General features: G+C 41.7%; 1 protein-coding gene across 2 annotated transcripts; it reads right to left on the bottom strand.

Moving 5' to 3' along the window:
- Positions 1-225: 225 nt before the first annotated feature.
- Positions 226-15,114, bottom strand: fbxo2 (F-box protein 2). 2 transcript variants are annotated; one of them, XM_041981268.1, is made up of 6 exons: positions 15,019-15,114; positions 11,726-11,776; positions 1,767-1,893; positions 770-862; positions 548-686; positions 226-434 (listed from the first exon to the last, which is right to left on the bottom strand). In XM_041981268.1, the coding sequence occupies exons 2-6, from the start codon at positions 11,760-11,762 to the stop codon at positions 300-302; spliced, it is 531 nt and encodes a 176-aa protein (XP_041837202.1). In that variant the 5' UTR covers positions 11,763-11,776; positions 15,019-15,114; the 3' UTR covers positions 226-299. The 2 variants fall into 2 exon arrangements, with proteins under 2 accessions (XP_041837202.1, XP_041837204.1); XM_041981270.1 differs by lacking the exons at positions 11,726-11,776; positions 15,019-15,114 and adding an exon at positions 4,062-4,285.
- Positions 15,115-15,248: the final 134 nt, after the last annotated feature.

The following is a 15,248-nucleotide window of genomic DNA, read 5'->3' as shown; positions in this document are numbered from 1 at the left end:
TTGTAAGTTTACTCCACCCCAGTAGCCCTCCATGCTGAAAAGCGACATGCCTCCAATAAAACTTTGTTTCCTTCATGACTGAAGTCACATCATTGCCTGAAACCCAGTGAACAAATCCAGTGTGACCACATGCCTCGCACAAATCTTCAAGCCACCAAAGCTGCTTAATAGTTGAGGACAAACCACTCAGCACTAAGTTCTGTATTAACTGTGGAAAACCCACAGTTTCCATTTTTACTTTATTATTCTTATTTTTACTATCCTCGATTCCTTTCTCCTCCTCTTGTTTTCCCTACTTGTTACACTTCGATAGACACAGAGCTCCCAGTGACTCGGACTCCATACCAGCCATCCCAGAACCTGGTATCCTGCCCTCCATGCTCAAAGCAGACAAAACGAAGTCCTGGACCATAGTCTGAAAACGAATGGTGGACCTGCGATCCAAAGCAAAAAGAAAAACGATCATCATTGCTGCTGTTTCATAAGTTTTACAGTTTTTGTGTCATGTTATCACCACATTAAAAGGATGCATTAGCTTTAAAAATACCTTTTTCCATGAGCAGTCATCACATTCAGGGTCCAGGGTCACCGGCTCAGGTTTGAACTCCTGTATGACCTCATGATTCTCGTCCAGAAGACTTGCAGTCATCTGATAGGTGCAGCCACAGTCCGTCCTGCCGCTGTACCTGCAGGTTGAGCATCTCGTTAATTTGCAGCTCTCCTCATCACAGAAAGCGTGGGAATATCTGCCAGGTTAGCTGTTTCTTACCAGTCTTCCACTGTGACGACAGGCTGGGCATCCAGCTGATCCGAGGAGTAACCCTCTGCCAACAGGTCGACCACCTGTCTCTTTATACACAGCCTAGGAAAGAGGACTTTCATAAACCAGGGTGATGTTAAAGACCAGTGTAAAATGTACATTTATTGAGAGACTAGAGAGAGAAAACTCAAATCTAAAAAAAAAAAGGATTTTTGATTGCAGAGGTGCCAATTCTGTTTGTATCTAAACCTTGAACCTTGTACAGAGCCACCAGGTGTAAAAGACCATATTACTGGAAGAAACCAGGCGATGGCTTGGAGGAGATGCTGTCAACCTGTTGGAAGGTCCCTGGTTTGAACTCTAGACCCTCTACACATCAGTGTCCAAACAATCACCTTCAATCTAAAAAAGTGTTGCATATATAGAACCAGAGGTTCTTTCCTCAAACCATCAGACTTCTGAACAACACCAATAACTGACCTGTTCACTGTTTACTGTACACATCATTTAGTTGTCAACAGACACTGTTCACTTTACATCCATTTGATGCTACATATACATTCTTTTTTACATTTTTTTATTATTGTGTTGTGCTTGTTTTGTAAATACTGTGCTTTTATTTTGTACATTCTGGAGCCGGTGAACAAAAGGAATTTCATGGCACAGTGTTAAATTGGTGCTATAAAATTGAAGTTGAATTGAACTGATTGTCTGTAAATGTTCCTTTAAGGATCATCTGTGCACATCCATGTATCAGGTAGCTCATCATATCTATGTAAACTTGTCAGCTGTAGTGCATGAATCTATAAAAAAAAGAATATACATAAATAAATATACAAGGGGGAGATGTTGTCTGGAACCCCAAATAATCTGCCTGCAACACATCTTTAAGATCTTTCTGCAAAGATGGGAGGATCTGCGAGAACACATTTAAGATTTTCTGGGTTATCACTTTCCTCCCAGTCCAAAGACATACTGTATAACACAGACAGGGACGAACACTCACTCAAAGGACGTTACAAAGTACTTCGTAACTCCATCATTGTAAAAGTCGTGACCGAAGTCTCCTGGCATTTCCTCCACTTTCCACATTCTGCCGCCATTCTCCGTCAGCTCCCAGAATTCCAGCAGCTCTGCAAGAAAAATTCACATTCACTCAAGCTGGTCATGCTGCTACTTTTCTTCCTGATGAAAGTTGAGTTTATCAGCATCAAATGGCCTCAAGACTAGACGTAATCATGTCTTAAATCCAAAAACAGAAGGCAATGATTTTCAAATCTCACTAAATAATAGTTTACTCACAACAGATAATGGAAAACTTCACCTATACAGTAAAACGTGACATTTTACTATCACATGAATAGAATTAGTTCAACTTGCCATGTTTTGACAGCAGTAAGATTTCCCAGTAAAGTTGTAATGAGGACAACAAAAAGGCTAAAAAGCTCTGTGAAAAGAAACAGCTAGAAAAAGGTTGCAAAAACCTAGTAACATAATTTGGGAACTGAAGAGCACCTAAGAGAGGCAGAGACTCAGAAATAATTTTGCATTTAGGCTCAGGAGGCTAGAAAAACCTTTGCCTAAAACTTTTGCAGTTTGCAATCCACAAAGCTCTTAAATACTTTGTTGTCTACAGTAAATTGTGCCATATATGACTCACTGTGTCGAGGTTTAGGGAAACACCAAGCGGCAGCCTTCTGTGGTAAAATGTGAGGCCTATGCAAAAGTGCAAAAAATTGCAGTTCCCCTCTCATCCACTAGGGGCTGGCTCCAAGACAGAGTCAATACCCATAGACTTCTATGTTAAAAAGACCAACTTCACAGCAGAAATAAACATGTTTAAAGCCTGGTACAAAAATCAATTTTAGGATTAATAGGTCAAGTTTACCTTCATGACAACTGTGAGGGGGGTGATTTTTTTCTAACTCATCCATTTGTATGTTATTTAATCTAGAAATTCTGCATAATTAGGGGCATGTCTTTTTGAATAACAGGTATCCAATATCCACAGCAAGAAGGGAGAGTGCAGCACAACCGCGGTTTTAGCTAACAGTGTGCCTTAGCTTTCGCCTGCCTACCTCCTTTAGCTCGGTTAGCTCTTAGCTACAGGCAGCTCAGAGTTTGATGGGCGTCAATCATCCACCTCCACCTTCACAGTCCCCTTCTCAGCTCCACTTCTTTGCCCATTTTTGAATTTTCCAGGAATGACAAATCACATAACGCTGCCAAGATGGCGATGGTGGGAACCGCCCAATGAGCTTCACTTCAGCTCTTCAGAAACCTATGGGTGACATCACAGTGGCTCCGTCCATCTTTTATATACAGTCCATGACAAACACGTATAAAATTCTATATTTTTACTGCAAAAGAACGTTATTAGGATATTAACTATCAAGCCCAATCGTGAAACAAATAAAATATTATTAATTCAATTATGTATACTAAAGTTTAGTAAATTATAAATTAATCCAAATAATGGAGAGGCACCCAACTACAGTTAAGATGGTGGACAACAGCACCACCATACCTCAACTCTATTCAGAAGTGTAAATAAATTTATAGGGATACTCATCAAGGAATTATTTAAGTGTGCTATGTATTTTCATTTATATTCTTACTCTGTTAATCATATTAAATATCTCTTATCTTTAAGCTCATATACTTACTAACAGTCTGCTTAAGCAACAATGAGACTCTTCATATGAGGTGAGTGAGAAGAACATGTGAGAGGCTGACTAACGCTGCGTTGCCAGTAAAACAACATGTGAGATGTTACACTTAAGGGAAATTTCTGGGTCAGCCGGAGTTCGGAGGAGATCCCTTGTTTGTCTTTGTATGGTTTCTTTGTCCCTGTTTTCCAGAACACAAGAAGCCACCAAATGGATGGATGTCACAAGGAGGGGGCTAGACATCTGCATGAGATCGACCTGTGACTGCATGTGGCCCAACTTCTGCAACTGCAGCATTAGTCAGCAAAACTGTGGATATTCAGACCTATATAAGGATTCCAGGATCAGTTAGAAGGAGTTCTGACTGTAACAGCAGCAGACTCCGTATTGTATTAGTCCAGGGGACAGACAATACGAATCCAGAATTCTGTATTTGCACATTTCTCATATCATTTGTAATTAATAAATTAGTTAACTGAGAGAAGTAGTCTGTCATATTTTGATCCATCAAAGAACACGCAGGAGAAGACCCTAAAGAGAAAGGTAGAAAGAAAATGTGTGGAACAGTACCTTATTAATTAGGAAAGTGGGAAATTAGTACCTGCCTGTTTTAATACTGTGGGAAGAAGTACCTGTTCTTTATTACTTGTGCATTTTTAAGGTTTTCTCTAACAGAAGTCAGGTGACCTCGTCACCAGAAATTGTTCTTCGTGTGGCAGCAACACGCCCTGCTTGCATCCAGACTGCCAAACCGAAGAAGACGTTCTTCTACTGGAAGCAAGCCATGACGGAGAAAGAACGTAAGTAAAAGAGTGTTTTAATTATCATCTATCTAACAAGTGGTATCATCTCTAATATGCTTTTTTTTTGCTGTCTACAAATGTAACATGTCAAATATTCAGAGGCCATTAGCTGCTGTTTCTCTGTCAAGTGTGTCTTTCAGATTGATACAAAGATGCAGGCTAACGTTAGCTCTGCTAAAGAGGGTGTGTACTTACCGATTCTGTGGTCCAGGCTAACGTTAGCTTTGCTAAGAAGTTGTCCTTTCAATCAGAAGCTGGGCAACGTTGTATGGGAATTTAATCCATCTTTTGTTAAGCTGTGGAGTAAAATATATTTGTGCTCCGTTACTTCCACTACCTGACCTTAATCGTTTGTAAACAAATAGGATAATATATATGGTCATTGCTAATGGCAGTTTTCATAATTTTGTGGCTACACGGAGTTGTAATTCCTCCTCCATTTGCTTTTTATATTGGTAAAGGATTCTCAGTGTATTACAAGCTGTTTACTAATAAGTGTTGTGTTGACCTTTTCTTTTTTAACGGCGCTGTAGGAGACGGCTGCCTTACCAGTGTCTCTTACGCACCCGAGTGTTTCTTTCTTTCTTTCTTATTGTTTTATTTCTTATTTTATATATATATATATATCCTATTGAATATTTTTTTAACTCTAGCATGGCACTTGCACGTCGTTTTGTTTATTCAAGAGAGGAACTTTTTGCATTGAAGACTAATGTCGGAGTGCAGCACAACGTACCGACAGAGCTGAGGAGGAAGTACAGAGGCTGCAAGTCAGGATCTAAGCTAAAGGCTGCTCGACGACGTTTTAAGCCAGTGATCCCCTCTGTACTAATGGGGAACGTCAACTCACTACCTAACAAGATGGACGAGCTGTTGGCACTGAACAATCAACAGAGTTATCGCGAGTGCAGCTTATACATCTTCACAGAGACATGGCTCACTGATGCGATACCGGATGCTAACGTGGATCTACCGGGTTTCACTGCTGTGGAGCTGACAGAGACACGTACGCCTGCGGTAAGAGCAGAGGTGGGGGGCTCATCATATATGTGAACAAACGTTGATGTTGCCCAGGACATGTCTCAGTGAAAAAGGAACTGTGTTGCCAGGACTTGGAACTGTTAGCCGTTAGTCTGCGGCTATATTACTTGCCGAGGGAGCTTAGTCACGTGATCGTGCTTTGTGTTTACATCCAGCCTAGAGCAGAAGCATCAGCTGCCTGTGACAAGATACACACAGTAACAGCAAGGCTGCAGACTAAGCACCCCGAGGCGTTTATGGTCATATCTGGGGATTTTAATCATGCTTCCCTGGACTCTACCTTGGCCTCCTTCTACCAGGCTGTAGACTGTCCCACAAGGAACAACAGAACAATAGACCTGCTGTAATCCAATGTGAAGGATGCCTACAGAGCCACCCCCCTCCCCCCACTTGGAAAGTCTGACCACAACCTGGTTCACCTACAGCCACAGTACACCCCCCTGGTCAAAAGGATGTCTAAAACCACACGCTCAATCAGGAAGTGGTCACCTGAGGCAGAGGATGCTCTGAGAGACTGCTTTGATATCATTGACTGGGATGTACTGCTGAGACAACTTGGTGAGGACATAGAGGAGCAGACTCACTGTCTGATGGACTACATCAACTTCTCGCTGGACGTAGTCTCCTCCAATAAGACTGTCCGTTGTTATCCAAATAACAAACCTTGGATAACACAAGATGCCAAAGCTGCCCTCAACAGGAAGAAGGTGGCTTTCATGAACCATGACAGGGAGGCAATGCAATTAGCACAGCGGGAGGTGAAACAATGCCTGAAGGTGGCGAGGGACACCTACAGAAGGAAGGTGGAGGATAAACTGAGTGAGAGTCGTATGAAGGAGGTCTGGGATGGTGTCAACACCATCACAGGCTTCAGATCAAAGGCCATAACAGCGGGGGGGGACAGTGGAAGAAGCAAACAGGCTGAACATCTTCTTTAACCGCTTTGACCAGCCCACTGTCCCCCCTCCCCCATTGCAGTACACATCCTCCCTGACTTCATTCCCTGTGCAGCCCCCCTGCCAACCTTTACCCCTGCCCCCATCTCAACACCCTCCACACATAACAGCAGAACAGGTGAGGGGAGAATTGAGGAAGCTCCACCCATGGAAAGCAGCAGGCCCTGACGGAGTGCCTCCTCGTCTGCTTAGGACCTGCGCTGCTGAACTGGGGGAACCACTCCAGCATGTCTTCAGCCACAGTCTACAGCTGGGGAAAGTGCCTACCCTGTGGAAAACATCCTGTATTGTTCCAGTTCCAAAGAAAAACCGTCCTGGTGAGCTGAACGATTACAGACCGGTGGCACTTACATCCCAGCTGATGAAGACGATGGAGCAGCTCATCCTCAATCTCCTCAAGCCCCAAGTGCAACAGGCCCAGGACCCCCTACAGTTTGCCTATCTAACAAGTGGTATCATCTCTAATATGCTTTTTTTTGCTGTCTACAAATGTAACATGTCAAATATTCAGAGGTCATTAGCTGCTGTTTCTCTGTCAAGTGTGTCTTTCAGATTGATACAAAGATGCAGGCTAACGTTAGCTCTGCTAAAGAGGGTGTGTACTTACCGATTCTGTGGTCCAGGCTAACGTTAGCTTTGCTAAGAAGTTGTCCTTTCAATCAGAAGCTGGGCAACGTTGTATGGGAATTTAATCCATCTTTTGGTAAACTGTGGAGTAAAATATATTTGTGCTCCGTTACTTCCACTACCTGACCTTAATCGTTTGTAAACAAATAGGATAATATTCGCGCAGGTGTGGGTGTGGAGGATGCTATTCTCTACCTCCTACACCGTGTCCAAGTACATCTGGATAAGGGGAGGGGCACAGTGAGGATCCTCTTCTTGGATTTTTCAAGTGCCTTCAACACAATCCATTCCACAATCCATTGGTAACTACCTCACAGACAGACCGCAGTACGTCAGACTTAAGGACACCACATCTGACACTGTTATTAGCAGCACAGGAGCACCCTAGAGGACGGTGCTGGCCCCCCTCCTCTTCACACTCTACACCTCAGACTTCTGTTACAACTCAGAGCTGTGTCACATCCAGAAGTTTGCAGATGACACAGCCATCGTGGGGTGTATCAGGGATGATGGAGAGGACGAGTACAGGAATCTGATCAGTGACTTTGTCTCCTGGAGTCAGATGAACCATCTCCAGCTTAACACCTCAAAGACTAAGGAGCTGGTTATTGACTTCAGGAAGTCCAGCCCACAACCACGTCCAGTGACCATCAGGGACGACAAGGTGGAGATTGTAGACAACTACAGGTACCTCGGGTTGTGGCTGGATAACAAGCTGGACTGGACATGTTGTACAGATCACCTGTACAAGAAGGGCCAAAGCAGTCTGTACTTCCTGTGAAGACTGGGATCTTTTAACATCTGCAGGAAACTCCTGTGGATGTTCTATCAGTCTGTGGTGGCTAGTACGCTTTTTTATGCTGTTGTCTGCTGGGGGGGTAACATGACAAAAAGGTGTGCTAACAGGCTGGAAAAACTCATCAGGCGGGCGGGCTCTGTGGTTGGCATGAAGCTGGACTCCCTGGTGACAGTGGCAGAGAGGAGAACACAAAAAAAAAAACTACTGGCTATTGTGAATGATGCCAGTTATCCTCTACACACTGTCATCAGTGCACAGAGAAGCCTGACCAGTAACAGGCTGCTCCTCCCCAAGAGTAGGACCAACCGGCTCAGAGACTCCTTTGTCCCCCGAGCCATCAAACTGTACAACTCTGCATTAGGCAGGAGGGGGAGAAGGAGGGGGGAGAGGGAGGTGTGCAGTCCGCCTGATACAACACATGCACAATAACCCATACAAACAGTTGTAATAACTTATACGTGCAATAAGTGAACTGGGAATCTGTACCACCTCTACTGTGTGCAATGCTTGTTTATATTGTTTTATTTAACTTATCTTATTGTTATTTATTGCATTCTATTTGTGCTTTTCTTGCACCTTGTTGCCTCTATTTGCTTTGTACCTGTATATATTTGTCTTGTGCTTGTCCTGCTTTACTGTTGGTGTTGTATTGCTGCTGGTACCCAAATTTCCCGGAGGACTCTCCAAAGGGATTGATAAAGTATTTCTATTCTATTCTATTCTATTCTATTCTATTCTATTCTATTCTATTCTATGCTTGTCCCGATGCATCTATCAGTCATTAATAAAAATACCCCTCTGGAGTGAAACCTGTTGTTGGTTTGGGTTTGGGTGTCCTCTCTGTCCTAATCTCAAGACTGCAAGTGATGGGGTGATGGAGAGACGCTTAAGAAACCACGTTGCAACTGCAGAACATTTCCAGGGTATGTTGATAAGAAGTATCTGTTTCTGGTCTCATACATTTTACCTGTAATGTTATGTTGAATTGGTATATTTGTCATTGCTTGTAAGGCTGACATATTTTATTGCTTGAGTTCTAACCTTGGCATGCTATTATAATCACCCCAGATTAAAAACAAACCAGGTGTCCTCATTTAGTCCTTTTTACCTTACTCCAGGACTCCACATTCAAGAGTAAGGCTGGGCTTACACCAGAAGACTTTTAAAAGATTTGCACAAGACTCTGAAAGACTACCAGCTCACATCTAAAGACCAATGTTTAGAGTCTGAAGTCTCAGCCTAGTCTCAGACTGAGATTTGACAAAGACTGTGAATCTTGTAATCACAAATTACAAGACTGCAACTAGATTCTTTTAGCATTTTTTGTGACATGTTGGACAGTTGATATGGAACAGGGCTGATCTGCACACAGTAAAGCAAGCAAGAGGAGAGTTTCCGTCCAGGAGGGAATTACACATCATCATTATTAAGTGTGGCTTTGCATCTCCACCAGGTGTTACACCGACTCATCAGAATCTGGAGGGATGAATGAGTTTTTATTCTCTTATTTGTTAGATCATTATACTGTAACACATAAATGATCCACAGCAGACAGGTGGACGGTCCACCGACGACGTTTCATCACCGCTTCTTGTTCGTCCCCCCCCCCCCCCCCAAAAAAAGGGTTAGCAGAGTCATTTCAGTGTTGTGACAAGGTGTTTGTTTTGTCAAGGAAACAATTATGATGATGATGAATTTTGTAATCCAGAGGACGATGGCTACTGGCTGTAATGATCTCATACTTTTCTGCATTGAAGCAAACCTGAAGAAGACTGATTGAACACCGTTTCCTCAGTGTTGTGTAGAGGGTGTGAAGTTGTCCTTTATGTATAACAGCTTACACAGTGTTTTCCTCTGGACAGTTACATCTCCCTTTGCTCCAGAACTAATCGGTTCGATCACTTTCTTTAGGGCTCAGGTTCTGGTTCTGCTGCCCCAGCAGATGCTGGAAAGCAGATTGCACTTTTTACAACAGACATAAAACAATCAGACATAAAATGATTTTAGCTTCCTTATGAAGTACGCTCAGTCTGTTCCTCTAGACTACTCTACTCTAGGCTACTCAATTTGATCCCACAAGGGACACAGCCTTGCAGGTTTTCAATGTCTCCCTACGGTAACACACCTGACTCAAATGAAATGGGTCCAACAGCCTATGAGTTCTGCCCAATGACTCATTCATTTGAGTCAGCTGTTTTGGAGCAGGGAATCCAGGGAGGTATCTTCAGCTGAATTTTATCAAAAGCACTTGAGAAATTGAAGAACATGATCCTCAAAGTGCTGCCTGATTGGTCCAGGTGAGAGTGGCTCTGAAGCAGGTAGATGATGGCGTCTTCAACACCAAGAACAGTACGATGAGCAAATTGTAACCCATCCTCAAAGTTGTTGACTTGCTTGGAGTTGATCAAAGTCCTAAAACACTGATATGTTGTCATGTTGTGTCTAACAGGAATAAAATGCTAAGCAATTTTTAAAAGCAAGTTTTTTTATTTCTTTAATAGTTAACCTTAAAGTTAGCACATCTCATTTAAACACAGTTGGAGGCGCCTGTGTTGTAGGAGCAGCACTGGAAAAACAAAAGGCAGAGAAAATAAACTGAGTGTAAATGAAGATCCTGAAGAACACTTGGTGATACATTTCCTGGATACAGGACAGACACCTTCTGATATCATACAAAAGCCAAATAGCCTTAATTTGTAAGTTTATTCGTTCTGTTTATGTTGTGTAAATATTGGAATGTTTTAATACTTGAATGAGCACATTGACCATCAATAAAGATACACTTGTTCATTAAATGTCAGTTTTGAAGTATTTCAAGAGTATTAGAGTAATGACAGTCAGCTATAATTGTTTCATGTTTGATTCCAGATGAATTAAATTCTCTTATGGGTGTGATGGTGTATGAAAAGTGTGTTTTGCTGCTTAATTTTAGCAGCCCTTTTAAATCTGAGAAATATAATGATTATGATAATAATAGGCCGAATAATAATTATCTTTAGTAATAAACATTGGTATTTTTCCATTCATTACATAATCAACTTACTATAAACAAACACTGTTGAACATCTGTCTGATTATTATTGAACAATTACATAGCAATTGTTTCATTTTTTTCCACCATAAATTTGAAAATGAAAAAGAGAATGAAGTATCTTATTCTCAGCATTTCATAATTAGAATTGATTAAATGGTCCGGGTTCTGTGTAGGAGCCGCCCCTCCGTCAGATCCGGCGAGGTCCGGGTTCTGTGTAGGAGCCGCCCCTCCGTCAGATCCGGCGTGGTCCGGGTTCTGTGTAGGAGCCGCCCCTCCGTCAGATGCGGCGAGGTCCGGGATCTGGGTAGGATCCGCCCCTCCGTCAGACCCGTCGAGGTCCGGGATCTGGGTAGGAGCCACCCCTCCATCAGACCTGTTTCCATTGATCTTCAGTCCACTTTTTGTGTCATGTGACATACCTCTCAGCCTTTTCTCCGTTTCTCTTCCTTAAGAGTGGCTTCTTGACAGCCACGTTTCCATGGAGACCATTTCTAGTGAGGCTTCGGCCAACAGGATCAACTGAAGATCCACATGCATTTCTCAGGTCCTTGTTGAGGTTTTTTTCTCGATTTGTTCCTGTTGCTTCAGGACATCACTTTCAGATCCTGCTCATCTGCTGTTTTAGTCCTCACTCTTCTTCCTTGTCCTCCTCTTGTCCAGTTTCCTCAGATGCTCATTGCTACTAGGAATTATCATCTGAATGTGAAACCTGAGGTTTGTAGAATGTTTAAGCTGATATTTAAATTAAGGTCCAAAACTCCCATGTTTGCACTGCCAATAAAAAAATAATTTGGTTTTTCCTAAAAAAAAATATTGATGCTGTTCATTTTAAAATGAACACCGATTTTTAGGTCTGTGTGCAGACATGAAGCAAAGACAAAGGGAAGCTGCGTTCACTTAACCAGCCTAACAAGGTAAATTAAGTTATGGTGTCAGTCAAAGGTTTTGCATACCCACATGAATTGATTGTTAGTAGCAAACTTTTTACTGTTATTGTAAAATTTCAGATTCTCAAAGAAAAGAAAAGATGTCTGACCTTCACCGTTGGGATTCTTCAGCAGGTTTCTGGCCATCACTACAGGGAAGTCTGTACAAGATAAACAGGAAGTCACACTGCAGTCTCATACCCTTATGATTCATTCTTTAGTGCTCTTTCTTAGTAACATCTCAGCAATATTATCTGGTAAACACTCACCAGCCACTGTATTAGGAATACCTTATTAGTACCAGGCTGAACTCTTTTCTCCTTTACAACTGAAATCTTTCACAATCCACTATTACTTTCACACCACATGTTATATATTAAAGCTGAAAGCTGAAAGAACCTCAACCACTAAAATATATTCTGTCATTGTGAAACAAAACTTCCATGTTATAAAATCCATCCAGCTAAATAAGGTGACAGTCTGCTGCCAGCATGTAGCAGTCAGTGTGAAAAGTAGCTTCGGTCCTTCATTCAGCTGAGCGGGACCAGACTGGAGGCTGGAGGTCTAGAAGTTGATGTATCTTGATCAGGAGATGTGGAAAAATTGTCTTTCAGGCAAAAACGTCTCTGGACGCTGACTTGAATAATGAAAAGAAGTTTATTACAAAAGTTCAGACATCAAAACAGATTTCTGCAGCAAAATCTGGAGGTCCCAAAGCCAGAACCAAGACCTAAAGACCTGATGTGTCATTCTGTCTTATATAGGGTTTAAACAAAGAAAATTCCTCAGTCCTGTGTCCTCCAATCATAGAGTTTGCCTATAGGATGCTCATTTGCATGGAATGCATGTTCTTGTGTCAATCCAGTCTGTGAGACAGAGAACCTTATATGGTAAAGACTTAAGTGTGTACCATACCAATGCTATGCTTAGATACCTCAAAGTGAACCATGCTAATGAAACACACAAGAGGAATATTTCCTTTAATTTATTCTTACACAGTGCTCTTTTAGTGTTGTCCTAATTTCTGTTCAGATGATCTTTATTTCCTGCAACTCCTTGTCCACCTAGTAAATAGCAGTGATTGTGTCCCTCTGCACCACCCACCCAGCTGGAACACCCAGCAACTAGAAAGCAATATCATTTAACACTAAATAAACTACCAATCTCAGATGTATTTGTACACATTTGTTTTATAAATTAAAATAAATGACTAAATTACCAGCAGCAGTACTGTCATTTAGCAGGCACTTTTCTCCAAAGCGATTCACCACTGCGGTATTCAAACTTCGACCTCCCGCATGGCAGATGGATGCTCTAACGGCTGAGATATCCAGCCACATGTTCTGATGCCTCTGGTGTATCTTCCCTTCTAACACTGTGATGACAGCATCTGCCACCTGCTGCCACTATTCTGTCATTTTAACACCAGTTTTTTAACGTGGTCCATCAGAATCGCTCAAATTAAAGATCGGATGTGCCAGAACTTCCTTCAGTTAAATGAAGACTAAACTGAAATAATAGTTTTTGGAGCCAAAGAAGAAAGATTAAAAGTCAGCTCTCAGATTCAAACAGCGAAGTTCAAAACAACCAAGCCAGAAACCTGGGAGTAGGCCAGGATTCAGACCTGGATTTTAGCAGTTACATTAAGACAGTTGTGAAGTTGGCCTGTCACTTAAAGAACATGTCAAGGATTAAAGGACCGATGACTCAGCAGGATTCAGAAAAACTTGTCCATGTATTTATCTTAAGTAGACTGGACTACTGTAACACTGTCCTCACAGGTTTCCCTAAAAAGTCTATTAGACAGCTGCAGTTAGTCCAGTATACTGCTGCTCCAGTCCTCACCAAGACCAGGAAAGTAGATCCTAGAACTCCAGTCCTCACTAAGACCAGGAAAGTAGATCCTAGAACTCCAGTCCTCACTAAGACCAGGAAAGTAGATCCTAGAACTCCAGTCCTCACTAAGACCAGGAAAGTAGATCCTAGAACTCCAGTCCTCACTAAGACCAGGAAAGTAGATCCTAGAACTCCAGTCCACACTAATACCAGGAAAGTAGATCCTAGAACTCCAGTCCTCACTAAGACCAGGAAAGTAGATCCTAGAACTCCAGTCCACACTAAGACCAGGAAAGTAGATTCTAGAACTCCAGTCCTCACTAAGACCAGCAAAGTAGATCCTAAAACTCTAGTCCTCAGATCTTTACACTGGCTTCCTGTTTGTCAGAGTTCGTTTGCAAGGACCTGAATGGTTTCAGGATCTTCTGGATCATTATGAACCAACCAGATCCCTCAGGTCATCAGGGTCAGGTCTACTTTCTGTTCCCAGAGTCAGAACTAGACATGAAAGTATTTCCCCACACTGGAACTTTATTTCCTGCGTTCTATCTTTTTTATTTTAGCTTTCGCTTCCGTTCTATTTTTATTTAATTTCTTTTATTAATATTATTATTTAAGTTTGTTTTTAATGCACTTGTTATTGCTTCCTGTACCTCACTGTAATACTTTTAATTTTTTATATAAAGCACTTTAAATTGTCTTGTACATGAAAAGTGCTATACATATAAACTTACCTTGTATACCAGTGTAACCAGAACCAAAGTTCTGGCCTTAGAGGCTTTACTATGAGGAAGTAAAGATAAACATCTTGGAGATTTTGTCCTGAAAGTTGATGGTTAAGTCATCAGGTTCTATTATAAACTACGTTTTCACGAAATAAACAATATACTTATAAATACTTATAAATGAAATTTATCATTTTCTTCTAAGGACAAAATGACACCTTCACAGAAACTGCTTTAAAATAGTATTGTTATGATTTCATGTATTTATTTATTTACTTTAAACAGTGAGGATGCAGCTGATTTCAAAAGTTAAATAAAACAGAATAAAATGCAGGAGGACCTGGTGTCTCCACAGACTCCAGACCCAGAACACTAATACCCAGTTTGCTGACTCACATCACAGCGGACAGGGTGAAAGCCCAGCTCTTTACTTGCTGAATAGGAGGCATCACCGAGGATCAGCTTGTCATTAAACAGACTTCTGTCTGCAGGAAAACAATCAGGGATGGCTGAGCACTTTTTCTAACCACTGACCTCATGTACACTTCAACTAACTGTACAAACATAAAAATAAAATAAAACAGAATCTTCATCTGTGGGATTTTCCATCAAAATAATATTTTTTCACTTTTAATACATTAATTATAAATAAAACAGAATGAATCAAACACTGCGGTTGCTTTTCATTTCACGGTTCACACTGAATACAGCTGAGTCATCTTCCCCTGCAGACAAGTCACATAAAATGAGGATAGATGCAGCGCAGGCATCAGAAACTGCAGTAAATAACACACTCAGCTCTGTCTAAACACTAAATAGACTGTACTGTGGGAGCTACTTACAGCAAGGGAAGGGTCCTCTGTTTCCTCTTTCTTTTAATGAGACACACTAGAGCTCCTCTGCAAGGCAATACCAATGTGTAGCTGACTTTTATAGACACACAAACACACGCACACACACACACACACAGAGAGAGAGAGAGAGAGAGAGAGAGAGAGGAAATTGCAGGAAGGAGAAAAACATCCCCTCTGCAGCAAGGAATGTCCATCCAGCAAAATTCAGCTGAGATCAG

The sequence above is a fragment of the Melanotaenia boesemani genome, chromosome 3 (assembly GCF_017639745.1).
Source record: "Melanotaenia boesemani isolate fMelBoe1 chromosome 3, fMelBoe1.pri, whole genome shotgun sequence".
In the NCBI taxonomy this organism is placed as follows: Eukaryota; Metazoa; Chordata; class Actinopteri; order Atheriniformes; family Melanotaeniidae; genus Melanotaenia; species Melanotaenia boesemani.
The sequence above is the reverse complement of the archived record's forward strand: the minus strand, read 5'-3'. Positions and strand labels throughout refer to the sequence as shown.

Coding starts and splice junctions, on each gene's coding strand:
- fbxo2 (XM_041981268.1), bottom strand. CDS start 11,762: ATGGCCAGAAACCTGCTGAAGAATCCCAACGGTGAAG. Junction 863..1,766: donor TACTTTGTAACGTCCTTTGA/GTGAGTGTTCGT, acceptor CCTCTTTCCTAG/GCTGTGTATAAAGAGACAGG. Junction 435..547: donor ATGACTGCTCATGGAAAAAG/GTATTTTTAAAG, acceptor TTTGGATCGCAG/GTCCACCATTCGTTTTCAGA.